Source organism: Gastrolobium bilobum, unplaced genomic scaffold, assembly GCF_033153095.1.
Source record: "Gastrolobium bilobum isolate Gb01-03AN ecotype WA unplaced genomic scaffold, APGP_CSIRO_Gbil_v1 utg522, whole genome shotgun sequence".
NCBI lineage: Eukaryota > Viridiplantae > Streptophyta > Magnoliopsida > Fabales > Fabaceae > Gastrolobium > Gastrolobium bilobum.
In genome coordinates, this window is record NW_026897044.1 from 59,523 (window position 1) to 75,313 (window position 15,791).

At 35.2% G+C, this 15,791-nt stretch overlaps 2 protein-coding genes across 4 annotated transcripts; one reads left to right on the top strand and one right to left on the bottom strand.

The window, feature by feature from the left end:
- The first annotated feature begins 349 nt into the window (after nucleotides 1-349).
- LOC133303663 (molybdate transporter 1-like) lies at nucleotides 350-6,444 on the top strand. Of its 3 annotated transcripts, none has more exons than XM_061503612.1 (2): nucleotides 350-366; nucleotides 4,654-6,444. In XM_061503612.1, exons 1-2 carry the CDS (start codon nucleotides 359-361, stop codon nucleotides 5,972-5,974), a joined length of 1,329 nt encoding a protein of 442 aa, XP_061359596.1. In that variant the 5' UTR covers nucleotides 350-358; the 3' UTR covers nucleotides 5,975-6,444. The 3 variants fall into 3 exon arrangements, with proteins under 3 accessions (XP_061359596.1, XP_061359595.1, XP_061359594.1); XM_061503611.1 differs by lacking the exon at nucleotides 350-366 and having other exon boundaries at nucleotides 4,428-5,157; nucleotides 5,215-6,444; XM_061503610.1 differs by lacking the exon at nucleotides 350-366 and having other exon boundaries at nucleotides 4,428-6,444.
- Nucleotides 6,445-8,436: 1,992 nt separating this feature from the next.
- LOC133303650 (uncharacterized) lies at nucleotides 8,437-13,640 on the bottom strand. Its single transcript, XM_061503593.1, has 13 exons — nucleotides 13,542-13,640; nucleotides 13,191-13,252; nucleotides 12,747-12,834; nucleotides 12,592-12,653; nucleotides 12,410-12,506; nucleotides 11,939-12,310; nucleotides 10,850-11,521; nucleotides 10,415-10,570; nucleotides 10,233-10,337; nucleotides 10,055-10,138; nucleotides 8,976-9,109; nucleotides 8,812-8,859; nucleotides 8,437-8,575 (listed from the first exon to the last, which is right to left on the bottom strand). The coding sequence occupies exons 1-13, from the start codon at nucleotides 13,638-13,640 to the stop codon at nucleotides 8,437-8,439; spliced, it is 2,118 nt and encodes a 705-aa protein (XP_061359577.1).
- Between the last annotated feature and the right edge of the window lie 2,151 nt (nucleotides 13,641-15,791).

Sequence of the window (15,791 nt, forward strand, 5' to 3'; positions counted from 1 at the left end):
CAAGGTAACCTGCATTGGTGTAATAAGGTTAACTTGGTTGGGAGCAAAAGGAAATATTTCCTCATGAAACACCACATCTCGCGAGACAAATACAGATTGTGACTCCAAATCATACACTCTCCAACCCTTTTTGCCAAAAGGATATCCAATAAATAAGCAACGACGGGACCTAGCCGCGAATTTGTCTGATGGCTTGGGATTGATATAAACGTAACACAAGCATCCAAAGACACAAAGATGATTATAGCATGGTGCACTTCCAAATAATAACTCATGAGGTGTTTTTCCCTGTAAGAGTGGTGTTGGTGTTCGATTTATAAGATGAGCAGCGGTCAAAACACACTCTCCCCAAAATTCAATGGGAAGGCTGGCTTGAAATCGTAAAGCACGTGCTACATTAAGGATATGTCTATGTTTACGTTCAGCACGACCGTTCTGTTGAGGTGTATAAGTGCAGGTAGTTTGATGCAATATTCCCATATCAGTATATAAGGCAAGTAAATTATGGTGTTTAAATTCATTACCGTTGTCGGTTCGAAAAATCTTAACAGTACTCCCAATTTGAGTTTTAGCCATAGCAAAGAAGTTTTTAATAATTGCCAATGTTTCACGTTTGTCGGTCATCAAATAAACCCATACTGCACGGCTGAAATCATCCACAAAAGTTAAAAAATAATGAGCACCAGATAAGCTACTCATTGTATATGGGCCCCAAATGTCACAATGCAAAACTTCGAAAGGATAATTGCTATGAAAATTACTCAAAGAGAAGGAACTACGCGAATGTTTGGCTTTATGACAAACATCACAAACAACATCAAGTTTATTCAAACGAACATTAGGAATAAAATTCAGATTCTGAAATGAAGCATGACTCATCCGTAAATGCCATAGTTTTGGAGACTCAAACTTGACCGCTGCACATCCATAAGGTTTGCAGTCTTGGTATATATATACTCCATTACGTTGTATCCCCAGTCCAATCTGAGTCTTCGAAGACAGGTCCTGCAAAATACATGCTTTATTAGTGAACACTATTTGCCAATGGTCCTTATCAAGGAGTTGAGCGACAGACACCAAATTGCATTGTAAATCTGGCACATACAAAACGTCTTTAACACATAAATCAGATGTAAGAATGGTGCAACCCTTCTTAGTTGTTAGTGCCTTCGAACCATTTGGCAACCCAATCATAACAGATTGGATATCTTTTACTTCAGTCAGTAGGTCGATCCTCCCTGTCATATGATGGGAAGCACCACTATCAATTAACCAAACGGGGTTTATAGTGACCTTACCAGATAGTCTTTCAGTGTCGGGCTTTGGGTTGTTTACAAGAGAAAGCAATCTTTCGATCACTTCAGGTGTCAATGCACTATAAGTGTCATCAGCTTTAACAGCGTGCGCCTGCACCATAGAGCCTCGTCCAGCATTTGATCGTCCACGCCCACGACCTTTCACAGACTTGTCAGGGTACCCATGGAGCTCCCAACATTTACTCACATCATGGTTGTGTTTTCAACAATGAGAACATGACTGTTTTTCCTTATGAGCAGCACCAGATTGTATATGAATGCCCTGTAGAGGCTGTTGTTGTATCGTTTGCATAGCATAACCCATTCCATCTAATCTATCATTTTGCGTTCTGGCTATTGCACGATGAGTCTCCTCTTGCGTCACCATTGCATAGACACGGTTAATATTTGGCAAGGGAGTGGTATTTAGAATCTGGGTACGAAGATGTCCAAAGGTTGCATCATCCAATCCCAAGAGAAATTGGTATACATGATCCTTTTGCTTCTCTTCAGCAACATGCTTCACCATGGGACACTCCTGTCCATTTGAGCACTTATGGTCAGTTTCGTGAGCCTCTAACTCATCCCATATAGCACGTAGCTTCATGTAGTAATTTGCCACCGACATGCCTTCTTATTTCATTGTGACAAGGCTAACCTTAAGCTGGTACATTCGCGGAGCATTTTCAACTGAAAAACGCTCTTTCAGGTCATCCCACACTTCCCTGGCAGTGTCAAAATAAGGAATAAAAGGCTGCAACTGTATGTCTACAGTGTTGTGTATCCAACCATTCACCATGGAGTTACATATTGTCCATGCGTGACCTTCTTCAGAGGTTTCATCCTTTGGTTTCTGAATTGACCCTGTGATAAAGCCAAGTTTATTCTTGGCACGTAAAGCGTTTTTCATTGCCCTGGAACAACTTTCATAGTTGCTCTCCCCCTTCAACACGACATTAGTGAGAAGGATACCCGGATTGTCTGAGGCTCCCACAAAGAATGGAGATCTAGAGTCACTTTGAACTGCAAAGAGACATCAGAGTCTTTTGCCATTAGAGCTTTACGTTCAAGAGATTACGCACCGGATAGTTGCTCTGATACCATAATACAATTGGTATCAATCTTGGCTCTTTTGCATTGAAAGGGTGCGTCTAATATAGACGACTTTTGGGTTACAATGGGTAAGAATAATATAAAATTAATTTACAACGGTAACTTATTTAATGATAATAAATAGCACAACAAACTGGTATACATTTATCCTATAACCGATAAAGTGGTAATTACTATCCTATAAGTATAGCTGTCAATCTAAGTGTAGCACTTAGCTGTCAATCAATCTCTAACATTTACCCTCAAATGAAGTTGAAGTTTAATTTTGGGATTTATTTTAGACTATAGCTGCAAATAGCAAGTGGCGAATCTATGATTTTTTGTGATGGACAACGAAAATAAAATATCGAAGTCACTAGTGTTATTAAAAATAATAAGATGAATTAATTATTATAAGTATTTTTTAGGAATGAGCTAACTATTAGCGTTAATAATTTATTATTAATAAATAAATAATTATATATAATAATAAAATAATCAAAATTTAAGATTACCAAAAAAAAAAAAAATTAGAAAGAGCCACCGTCAATGCTCGTTCCTCTGTCGATCCACCGTGCAAGTAGCTTGGAATTGAATATCACACCCATGTGAAGAGAGAGAAAAGTCAATGGCAGTTAATTCGTTAGCAAAAATATGACTTTTTATTCTAAAATAAATCTCGACTTACATGTTTTAACATGTATTTCCTTAGGTACGATGATTCACTTACATTTAAATTTATAATCTTTTACAAATTACTCAAATCATTTATTATTGCTCTACACTCAACCTTTCAATTATTGCTAGGGTATCAGAATAAACTTTTAGGCCAGATTGATCATAATTATGTTACTAGGGAATTTAAATCCATCGGAGAATAATACCTTTTTTTTGGTTTTTCAGGGTAATCCTCTCTCTTTTGATGAGACTATCCCTCCTCACTCTTTTGGATGAGACTATTCCTGCGTGCCATAAAACGTGACATGAAGGTTTTTATCATTGACCTTTCATTCACAATAATTCACTCATTAGTAGGGGTGAAACTGGGCCGGGCCGGCCTATAGGAGCCTACGGCGCGGCCCACGTCAGGCCAGATCTGACCTAGTATATTTCGTAAAATAGGCCGGGCTTGGGCCTTGAAAAAGCTTGTTTAATAAAAAAGTCGTAGGCCTACTTTCACAAGGCCTGACCCATAAGCCTACAGGCCGGCCTATATACTATTTATTTTAAATAAAATAGAATAAGTATGCGTTGAAGAAAAAACAAAAGATATAAATTTAATCAATTGCAAATATTTATAACTTAATTATATTCGATTATATTTTAATAGAATCTGACTTTATTTCTTACGTAGAAGGAACCAACATCTCAGCATAAGCTTCATGATGTGTTTGTTGGATTCATGTAATTATTTTAATTTACATAGTATAGATTTATTTGTTGAATCTGATGGAATACATGTTATTTAGTTTGAGCATTTTACTTTTGAAAGTGACTTAAATGCAGATTGTATGAGTTTTGTTGTGATTCATGAATTTGTTTGGACGTTGAAATTATGATTTTAGGTACAGAATTTGAGTATTTTGTAAAGATGATTCATGATTCTGCTTGAAAGTTAAAAATTAACAGGCTAATGGGCTAGGCCAGGCCAATTGTTTTTTATAAAAGGGTCAAGTCAGGCTAACAGTTAAACTCATACAAGGTTTGGGCTAGGCCAAATTAAAAAAAATTTGCGTAGGCTTGAGCTTTTCGGAGCAAAGCTTGGCTCAGCCCAACCCACTTTCACCCCTACTCATTAGGCACGGTCCGCTTGTGTGAACTGTGTCACCGAATAATATTTTAGATATAGAAAGAGATAAAACTAGAAATGACATTTCGTATCTCAATGACACCAAAGATAGGATATTAAATGCTTTTTAATGAATGGAATTAATATGGATATGAAATATAGTAAAATAGAACCACTTTGAGTTAGGGAGAACCTGAATCACTATAAATAAGCAAACAAATTCTCATTCCTATCCTCATTCATATTCACTACTCTCTAATTAGGGTTGCCACACCTAAACTGTGTGTGAGTGTGAGTGTTAGTCCCAAACCAAAAAAAAAAAAAAAACATATCTTTCATGGCAAACCAAAACCCTTCTTCAATTCCAAGCTCAGACCCTGAAACAGCCCAAGCCTCTCCAACAACATGTACATGTTTCTCAGCCAACGTGATCGTGCAGAAAGTGAAAACCAACTTGGTTTTACGTTCAAAATGGAGTGAACTGAATGGTGCAATGGGTGACCTAGGAACTTATATACCTATAGTGCTTGCTCTTACCCTTGCCAAGAACCTTAACCTTGGAACCACATTGATCTTCACAGGTATATACAACATCATCACTGGTGCAATTTATGGTGTTCCCATGCCTGTCCAGCCCATGAAGGCCATCTCCGCCGCCGCCTTATCGGACCCCGGCTTCGGCGTGCCCGAGATCATGGCTGCCGGAATATTAACCGGCGGCCTGTTGTTGTTTCTTGGTGTAACGGGGTTGATGCAGCTTGTGTACAAGATGATTCCTTTGTGTGTTGTGAGGGGAATTCAACTAGCACAGGGTTTGTCATTTGCTTTCACTGCTGTTAAGTACGTGAGAAAAATCCAAGATTTGCCTAAGTCTAAAGTTTTAGGTGATAGGCACTGGTTAGGATTGGATGGGTTGGTTTTGGCCATTGTTTGTGTTTGTTTTATTGTTATTGTGAATGGTGCTGGTGATAAGGATCAAGGGTGTGGTGATGCTGCAGAAAGTGGTGACACTAGAAGCTATGATTTGGGTGGACAAAGGAGAAATGAACATGAGGGTGTAACAAGAAAGAGGACAAGTAGAGTGAGGAAGATAATTTTCTCACTTCCTTCTGCTTTTATAGTCTTTGTTTTGGGTGTTGTTTTGGCCTTCATAAGAAGGCATGAGGTGGTGCATGAAATTAAGTTTGGACCCTCTTCTATAGAGGTGGTGAAATTCTCTAGGGAAGCATGGAAGAAAGGTTTTATAAAGGGTACAATTCCTCAGCTACCACTGTCAATTTTGAACTCTGTGATAGCTGTTTGTAAATTGTCATCGGATCTGTTCCCAGGAAAGGACTTTTCAGCAACTTCAGTGTCAGTGACGGTGGGGTTGATGAACCTGGTTGGTAGTTGGTTTGGTGCCATGCCATGTTGCCATGGGGCTGGTGGACTTGCAGGGCAGTATAAATTTGGTGGAAGAAGTGGTGCTTGTGTGGCACTTCTTGGTGTTGCCAAATTGGTATTGGGATTGGTGTTGGGAACTTCTTTGGCACACATTTTAATGCAGTTTCCTGTGGGGATCTTAGGTGTGTTGCTATTGTTTGCTGGAATTGAATTAGCTGTATGCTGTAGGGACATGAATACCAAAGAAGATTCCTTTGTGATGCTTATTTGCACTACAGTTTCATTGGTGGGGTCAAGTGCTGGTCTTGGTTTTTTGTGTGGGATGATTATTTATGTGCTTCTTAAGCTAAGGAATTGGACAAAGGATAAACCATTTTCTACCATTTGGGTGCATAAAAGCTCCGAGCAACTTTGAAGAAAATAGGAGTATACTAGAGTATTATTGCTTGCTGTTGCTTATCTTTTGTTTTCTGGTGTCATTAATTACTAAATCAATCAGCACGGATGAGTTTCAAGAATAATGTTTTCTAAAGTGTTTTTCCTTTTTTCTTTTTGGTTCAATTTCTTTTTCTTTGTTGGTATTTGATGCTAAAACGAAGGTTTGTTTGTGGACTTAATGATGTTGTAGTTAGTAGGATGTAGTGTTTGTAGTGCTTACTCTGTTACTATATAAAAAAAGTTGCTTCAGTTAAAGAATCTCTTACAACATTTTTTTGTTGGTGGAGGATGAACTTCTTTAAATGGGGAGTATTTTTTGGTTTTTTTTTTTTGATTTTTTTTTGTTTTTATGGAGGATGGACTTATTTATGTCTATGCTCATTTATGTGCAAGATGTTGATCAATGGGTAGTTTATTGTATTCATAAGAAAAGGAAAAAAACAACAAAAAGAATAACTTTCCAATGAAAATTGAAAATTGGTTGATCGAATAATTCTATTTTGAAAAGACCATCAACTTTACTGCAAAAATGAGGAATGATGCCATTCCAACTTTTGAAATTCTCCCAAAAGCAAAAAAGAACTAACCTTTACTAGTAGTGTTTTTCTTTCTCTTCCAATTATTTGTTTCAACTCTAAATTATTGTGAAAGCTAATTAAAATTAGTTTTCATGTTGTTGGTTGTCAATGGTCAAGAGTAAGCTTTTTTTGCTTCCACCATACCAATTATCATCAAACAATTAATCCCTCTAACATGGTGAGATGGTGGAAATGAAGAATAAGAATAGATAAAAAATTTATGATAAGATGCCATGGAATATGATCTTAATGATTATTCGTAATCGTTTTAAAAAATTCGGATAGCTTATCTTCCACTCAGCTAGATTACTCTCTAGAGTTCTGTTCATCCACTTTATGTGCAAAGTTGTAAAGATAAAAATATTAACAGGACAAAAAGGAAGAACGGAAAGAAGGTTATGACAAACCACTTATAGGAGTAAAACATGTCTCTTCTTCTAATCGTTCTTCATGCCACATTTATTTCTGGCCTAAACCATTACTGGTTTTTAATTCAAAAGCTTTCCCTCTATCTTTAACCCAAGGGGCAAGAGATTGAAAGGGGTTAAAATCCTTTAAGCACTTGCTGAGTCTAAAGTGGACAACTATCTTCCCCACAAGGCATATTCTCATCTAGATTACTTGGGTGCCTTTAGTTTTTAACTTCAGTTCCTTGACTCCACTCTATTTGTATTACTATTAACAATGTTTGATAACATGGAAAGTTCATGTAATGTGACATTAAACAGTAAGAAACCAATCTTAATCTTTAAAATTATGGACGATACTCCTATCATTGATCTATACTTCATTATATGCTAGTTGAGGTCTCAAGGTTACATTTCAATCATATAGGGAGAGGCTAGGCACGTATAGATTTTGCAGTGGAAGTCCCTCTATCTCTGTTATCAAGTTGCTTCTAACAATTAGAAACATGGAATTGGAATAATCTAAAGTTATTATGTTTGTCATATAACTCAACTTGCAAGAGCATCCTATTCCTATATAGACAACTTTATAGATGTTTCTGTCACAAATGTATGTTTAACTGGCAGATAGTGATGGAAGTTAATTGCAGCACCTTCACTAATGAGAACATTTTAGAGCAAGTTGAAGGGATGGAAAAGTTACTCGTGATCTTTCTCATAGGATACTTCTACTTAACTCCCACTGTATGCCATGCATATATTTAGTAAGTAATTTTAATAGAGATAATTAGTATTGGCTGGAATCAAAAGGCAAGTAGGAAAAAAAACAAATTGTACAAGTGACATTAGTATAGTATTAATATTACATCTCTTCAATACTATTCAACCTTCTAAGAGAGAGACAAAACAGAAAGAAAGCATAGGTTATTATTTAGCAGCAACTTATACTTTATTAACATATGGATGTCAGTGCACATGATAAGTATATATCAACACTTACCAGAAAAACAAATAAACTAATCAGTTGTAGAGTAGAATGTTTTGCCTGCAACTACATCCATGTTATATTTGGAAATCAAATCAACATTTCCTTTGGAAACAATTATAGCAAAAGAGATAATTTTGTTATTCCCCCCCACTTAGTTCTTTCCCATGATGAACAAAGAGAAGATTTTTGAATTGCATTGTTATGTACTGTAACAATTTACAACAAATTCCAATAAATACAGTTCACAACCATGTAGGTTTACATTGCATGGTAAATCAGTTCATTAGAAACCCCGTTATTTTTACCCGTGTGTCAGATTTTATGCATGCACTAGAGAATATTTCCATGCCATGTTCTTTTATATTTACATTAGACAGGAAACTATCTCAACTTGGCCGAGGATCATATTGATTTCCCAATTTCACAAGACCGAAGATTGTGACAGTAGTGTGCCAAATTGTTTAAACTAATCAAATGGGTTTCTTCTTGTATTTGAAAAAGAATTTGGAGTTCTGGGTGTCACATATCCCCCATTGGACTGTTGAATGGTGTCTAGAGATCCAAAGCCAGTTTTGTCACTATTGAAGTTGTCAACACTTTGTGATCTACAAAATATTATAAAGCAATTACAAATAAGAGACTTTTTTATTATCATATAATTAAAATAAAATGAACTTTTTTTCTTCTTAATATCCCTCTTTTAGGTGCCATTTCTGATACTAAGAAATTACATGTCCATTATTTTAAATAAAGAGAAACTAGCTTGGTGACATGCTTCATTGCTTATAATCCGGTGACTATACTAGAAAGAATCCAAAATAGTATCAAGAATAGGATTTACCTAGTATGTTGCTCCTCATTATTAACTTGATCAAAGTACACACCTGAGAGAATTGAACAAGAAATAACCATGACAAAAGCTAACAAAGAAAAAGTCTTCAAAGGAAATGGAAGATAACAAGGACAATACCAGTTGGAACTCCAGATGCAAAGGGAGATCGTGGAGGAACTGGGGATCCATAACTTGAGGACTGAGGCACCATTGCATCTAAAGACCCAAGGCTTGAAGCATGCATTAGTCCTGTTCTGGTTGATACAGGAGGCAGCAGTTCACCGAGCAAAGGTGCCATGGTAGGAAACTATATATAGACAAATACCACCAAATCTTGAAGATTAGAACTATTTAATGGCTTCATTTAAAGATGTAAATTCAAAGAACACTAGCCTGATAACACTGCAGAGAGAGAATATGATGAAAGCTTTTAATTCAAGCTAAGCAAGACATGCAAATGAGGTTGTTTGGAGCAAATTTCATTAAAGGAAGAAAAAGGAAAGAAAACAAGATAAGAACATAAAAATAAAAAGAAATAAAAAGAAAGAGATGAAAAGGAACATCAACATTGTTATAAAGAACCTTGGGATACACCACCTCAAAAGCTAGCTCAAAGGGTGGGAGTGCCCAAAGTCTTATAAACTCCACATTAGTTACTCATACAACCAATGTGAGACTATATATCTCAACATGCCCCCTCACACAAGAGCCCATTGGACTTGAAGAGTGGATGATGCAACAGGCCCAGCCTACCTGTGCTAAGAAATTCCACAAGAGAAAATGAGGGGCGGCGAGGCTCTGAAACCATGTAAAGAACCTTGGGATACACCACCCCAAAAGCTAGCTCAAAGGGTGGGAGTGCCCAAGGCCTTATAAATTCCACATTAGTTGCTCATACAACCAATGTAGGACTATATATCTCAAGAGTTGTAATGCCTCCAACTTCTGAATGTCTGTCACCTTAAGTCATTATACTCCTTCAAAAGGAGACATTGAGAAGAGACGGGGATTAAGTCTAACTTAGGATACAGTAATTTATGTGAATATTCATCTCAATGGCTCTGATTTGCATAAAAACTGTTCTCATTTGTCAACTTGTGAGTTATTTTTACTCATTCTATGCTTTGAACTGCCACAGAAGTTTCACATTTAATTGCAGAAATGAGCTAAAATAACTAACAAAAGCCGAAAAGGGTTGCAACAAAACTACAGCAAGGATTACTACATCAAATCAGTTTATTGCCATACATACCGATGAGGCATGTATTATAGTTCTCCCCTCAGTTACTTCAAATGGATTTGTGGACTTAGGTACAATAGGGAATGCTGAGGGAGGCTGTAAATGAAACATCAAATCAATTAATCAGCATTTTATATCAAAACCAAGATAAAAGACAAATAAACTAATTAATGAGGAGCATAGAATGTACCACTGCATTAGGATACTGCATGCCATATCCCATACCATGATGTTGAACATTCTGCCAACCTGCATGTGGTGCAGGGCTACATATGTATCTAGAAGTAAAAAGGTCCTGCAGAGAATTTATTTATCCATTAAGGTTCTTTGTCTTTTAAAAAAACTGTTATGACATGTGTCTACATCTATTACCTCTGGAAGTTCCTTTCTTCCACTTGACCTGGTTTCCACTTTACTAGGTTGGGAGCTAACATCAGGTCTGGTGTCTTCAGTAGGTTTTGAGGTGGTTTGAGAAGATAGTTCAGTAAAAGCACTTGAAGAGTCATGTGTATCAGGAGCAACTGATGGCTGAATATGCAATCAAATTAAAGAACAAGATGAGTAACTATGCAAGAAGATATAAAGGAATGAAATTAAGGCTCTCGAATAGCAAGACAATGTTGGTATTTGCTTCTTCTTCTTCTTCTTCTAAATATTTCAATATATAAGATTAGAAAGTTCTATTGGCAATGTTACTTCCCAGTTATAGGATGAAACAAAGGTATGCGCGAGATTTGACCAAAGAAGTTGACAGTAATATCGAGATTTCAACACTTTATATCAAGAAAGCCATGCTGCATATCTCACCTGATTATTTGAAGCTACAGGTTTGACTGGTGTATTTGATGGTTGTGTGGTTGAACTACAACCTTCTGATACAGAAGGAAGATATTGCATGCTTGATGGTTTATGTGCATGTGAAACGTCAATGGAGCCTTCTGCTTCATATAGCTCAGCATGTGGTGAAATTGCATTAGAAGATTGTGCCAGCTCAGTGGCAGTTGTTGATGTAATTGACCAAACATCAGTATTGTTGGGAGATGCAGTTGTTTGCCCAATTGAAGTAGGTGGAAAATCCCAAGTAGAGGTATTTTCTACTGTTGTAGTTGTTGTATCATTATCACCACCACTAGTGACTTCTGATACGCCACTAGTCATTTGAGTCAAAGGGCCTGACAATTCAAAAAGTAAAAGATCTAAAGGATTTGCAAATTTTGCTTCAGGTTTCGCCTCTATTGTAGAAGATGTCAAGGTATTTGTGTTTGGAGTTTTAGGAACATTGGCCTCTGAAGAAGCTGCAAATGAGGCCCAGTTACTTTCAGTTGATTGTGATATACCCGGTGATTCTGGTCCAACTCCAGCAGTAGAATCAGAAGCCTGAGACTTGGCACTCAAATCAACAAAGCTTTCTGGATTACTAATTTTTTGTTCAGATGGATTTTCCTCAACAGAACCCTCTCCACCAGAAGGTGTGACCTTCTGCAATTAAAATTCATCAAATATTTAGCTCATGTGATGGTAATTTATAACTTCAAGGGGACGACCCAGAGCAGTGGTAAAACTGTTCCTTCATGACTGAAAAGTCATAGGTTAGAATCTAGGAAACAGCCTATTTGCAATTATGCAAGGGTAAGGCTGCGTATAAGGATTTCCTCCACCCCACACTCGCTAGTCGGGTTTAACGGGGAGTGGTGGATGGTAATTTATAACTTCATAAGATTGCACTATGGTCTTCTAAAATACAAACTCTATAAGACATGCATCACAAAGTACATCAAGAAATGAAAATCAAATGAGACGCGTAAAGAACTACTTCAACCCAAAACCTTAAGGTGTGAGGTGAATTTACATTAATGGTTTTATATATTTTTAACAAGAGGAATACATGCAAAACACTAAATTAAGCATGATGGAAATAGAGAGGAATACTTCTCTAAAAGATGTCTTAGCAACATGGGGTTGGGATCTGTCCACATTCTTCTGACCATCAAGTGAAAGATGTCTTAGCTTTGATTCTAAATTTGACAGCCTCCGATTTCTAAAGTCGTCATCTCGAAACCTATCATCAACAACCTCAAATTTTATAGGACTTTTGCTTTGGCCACCAAGCCTTGAATATTTTTGCACATATTTAGGACTTCTGCTTTCATCATATAAATATCTGAAACTCTTGTCATCACTTCTTGGACCAGGGCTTGAATGAGGACTTTTGAAATCAAAACGAAGTGAGTTACTCTTCCTACTTTCACTGAAATCCTCCTTGTCATTCTGTATACAAAAAACACCATAAGGAACTCATTTTCTTTCAGTCATCTTCTTTTATTGTTAAGTAATGACAATAAATGTAAAAATTTGTATAAAAGTTACCAATCTAATCCTGGGAAGATTGCTACAACTCCTTTCACCAGTGAATTTTCTGTCCACATAGACATTCTTGATAAAATCTCTAAGTCTGTGCATGTTACTGGAAGCAAAGATTTGAGTTAGGAAGAGATGCTATATGCTATATATGGACTATTACTGTAAAACAAAAAGATATGCAAAATTACCATGAATCAGGATAAGAATTACGCAGAGGATCCCATTCTTTAAAATAAATCTGCTTTGCTCTCTGTTGCATGGACTAGTGTTAGAAGTTTATTACCAAATTACTAGTAGCTTGGTATTTGAGCCAAAAAAAAAAACAAAGCATGATCATGCACACCTCATTGCCACCTGCTTGAAGAGCAGTGACTTCTTCTTGAGTAAATTTAGCCATTGATACAGATTTTACTCTATGTGTAAACTCTCGACTGTAATTCATATAACTTAGTAAGTAAAATTAAATGACTATGAATAAGGATCAGAAAATCCATACTGATATACAAATAAAAATTTTGTGCAAAGTGCACAATTAAATTAAGTAAATAAAAAAAGGATAAAGTAAACATAAACAGAAGTATATATATATAGGCTTGTCATTTCTGCAGCCGCCGTAGATAACACTCTCTACAGCTGACACAGAAATCCGGTGCCGTATCCTAGCTAGCTGTAGGTGCAGCGGCTACAGAAATCATTTTGCCTATATATATATATATATATATATATATATATATATATATCAATCCTTCAAGAGCCTCAATAAACGTAAAATGATTTGTATGCTTACTGTATGCCACTGCAATTTGTGCAGACAAATGTTGAGAAAGTTGTACATACATACTGTGGTCCCTGATTCGTAGACAATGTTATATCAGATATATTGTCACATGAAAATGTTGCATATATAATATATAAGAAATTAAAATCTAGTAGTTTAACATAGATGGATGCAATTTAACACAGATTATACTCTTCACATAGAAAATTCCTATTTATTGTGAGAGTAAGAGGAACAAATCCTCTGATAACAGTCATCATAATGCAACATAAAATGCAGTGTTGGACTATTGTGAAGTCATGCAACAATTTTATTTTATTTTTTATGATAATAGAATTGCTATAAGGAATAGTTTTATACCAAGATATTGCAGTTGATGCATCTTCGATTTTCGGGAAGTTTTAAAAGACCCCGAATTATTCTTTCAATCCTTTCATCTTCTTTCTTTCCAATTCCCATTTTTCAATTGCTCAGAACCGTAGCCACAATTAACATCAAACCATATTAAGAAAATATGCCTTTACATGCCAAAATGAAACAAAAGAGAAAAGCTATTAGAAAATGAACCTGAATCAAAATATAAGCTTATTGATGATGTGCAAAGAGAAACAAAATATAATATATGATGGTAGTGAATAATGATGGCAATGAACATTGATAGCAATGCCAGAATCGCTGATGTGCACAAGAAAGTTTGGTTGTTTAAGCGTAGGAGGGAAAGTTGCCGGTAATAACGGTAACGCGAACTTTTCTTTACTTCTTTTGGCCATTGGACTTTACATAATATTAGTGCTCTTTTGTAATTTGTTTCTTTTTTATTTTTGTTTTATTTAGGCTAATTTGGGAGGGGGGAAAACCAATGATGTTAAGAATTAAAAATATTTATCAAACATAAAATTAATTATTTAACTACTCTTCTATTATAGAAACCAAGGAAAGACTTATTTTATATTCATGAAAGAATATAGCTAACAATAACAAATTTCTTTTTTTGTATAAATAATACTAATAAGATGAGAAAAGAGAAAGAAATATTTGTTCATTGATAAATCTTTTCATTTTGCCAAAGTTAATTTGAATATTCATTTTAATAACTAAGTTTTCAAAGAGAAACGTTAATTATAATAAATAACCCTAACCGGTGTAATATGAATTTTTGAGATGATTAATGATTTAATCATGTAATTAATGGTACAATTAGGTTGAAAATCTAATTAGATAAAATTAAAGCAATTTTTGAAAAAAGTGCAAATAGTGAGAGTTTTGAGGTAAAAATGCGGGTAGGCAAAAATAACCCGAAACTTAAAAATAGTTGGATAAAATATAATAAAGTAATTTTAGTAAAAACCTTAAATCAAATTACATGAGTAAAATAGATGAGAGTACGTGACTGAAAATACGCATGTGTTGCTTTGACTTTAGTGGCTATTAGATATTTAGTTAGAAAAAACTAAGTTTAAAGAAAAAAAGCAATTGCATTTCCTCTTTCTTCATGCGTTCTTCTTCCTCGAGCCCGAGACCTTCCATGACCTTGAGCTTGGATTTCTATTTTCTTATATAGTTATCCAATCAACAAACTTCCAACTAGAGAATCGCTTAGAACAATTATATAATAACTCTCACATGTAGTTATGGATTTAATATTGAAGAATAATTATAAGGAAACAAAAAGAAAAAATAAATAAAGTCATTTTTGGTGAAAAAAGAGTTAGGATTCGTTTGGATGGACTTTTGAAAAAAGAACTTTTTATGAGTTACTTTTTTTAAAAGAACTTTTTTTAAAAAGTTAAAGTTATTTTGCGTTTGGATATAATATTTAAAAATTGCTTTTAAGTAAAAATGTTATTTAGATGTTAAAATAAAAAAGTATTTTTTAAATATAAAATTACTATTGTGTCCTTTTTTTTCTTTGACACACTCCGATTGAAGAAGCAAACAACAATGGCTTTTGAGAATTTAAGGTTTTCTCTTCCAAAAATTAAAGCCTATTTGTATAAACATAGCACTTCAAATCACAAAACTGCAAAAAATCAACAGGAACCTTCAAATCATAAAACTACAAAAATCAAAGCACCATAGATCGATTCACACAAATCTTAACAATAGCAGCAAGGAAGAGAGAGGCAACGAAGGAAATGAAAAAATGAAAACTAATGGAAGGGAAAGAGAGAATAGCGGGAATGAGAAGAGAGAATAAAAAATGGAAGTAAGAGAAAATGAAAATAAGAACAAAAGTAGTGATTCACACAAACAGAGCAGAAGTAGCAGAGGTGAAGGAATGGAAAGTTGGGAGAAGAGAAAAAAATGAAAAGGCTGAAGGGAGAACAAGAACGCTGCTCCCGGCTAAGATGGATCCTCGAAGAGAGATGAATAAAATTGGTAAGAAAAAAATTTTAATTGCTTTTGGCTTATGCTTATTTCAAAAGTTAAAATTTTTAACTTTTCAAAAAAGTCAAATTTTAGCTTTTTAACTTGTTTTTGCTTTTATTAAAAGCTCACATCCAAATAAGCTAAAATTTCTAAAAGCACTTTTTTTTATAATAAAAAGTAGCTTCTGGAGGGCAAGAAGCCCATCCAAACGTACACTTAAAATGACAGTTAATGGGTAAA

What these genes read in the sequence shown, in the direction of transcription:
- LOC133303663 (XM_061503610.1), top strand. Translation starts at nt 4,514, where the DNA reads ATGGCAAACCAAAACCCTTCTTCAATTCCAAGCTCAGACCCTGAAACA.
- LOC133303650 (XM_061503593.1), bottom strand. Translation starts at nt 13,640, where the DNA reads ATGGGAATTGGAAAGAAAGAAGATGAAAGGATTGAAAGAATAATTCGG. An exon ending in AATTCTTATCCTGATTCATG is followed by an intron (nt 12,507 to 12,591) that starts GTAATTTTGCAT and finishes CTTTGCTTCCAG; the next exon opens with TAACATGCACAGACTTAGAG. An exon ending in GAAGAAAGGAACTTCCAGAG is followed by an intron (nt 10,338 to 10,414) that starts GTAATAGATGTA and finishes AATTCTCTGCAG; the next exon opens with GACCTTTTTACTTCTAGATA.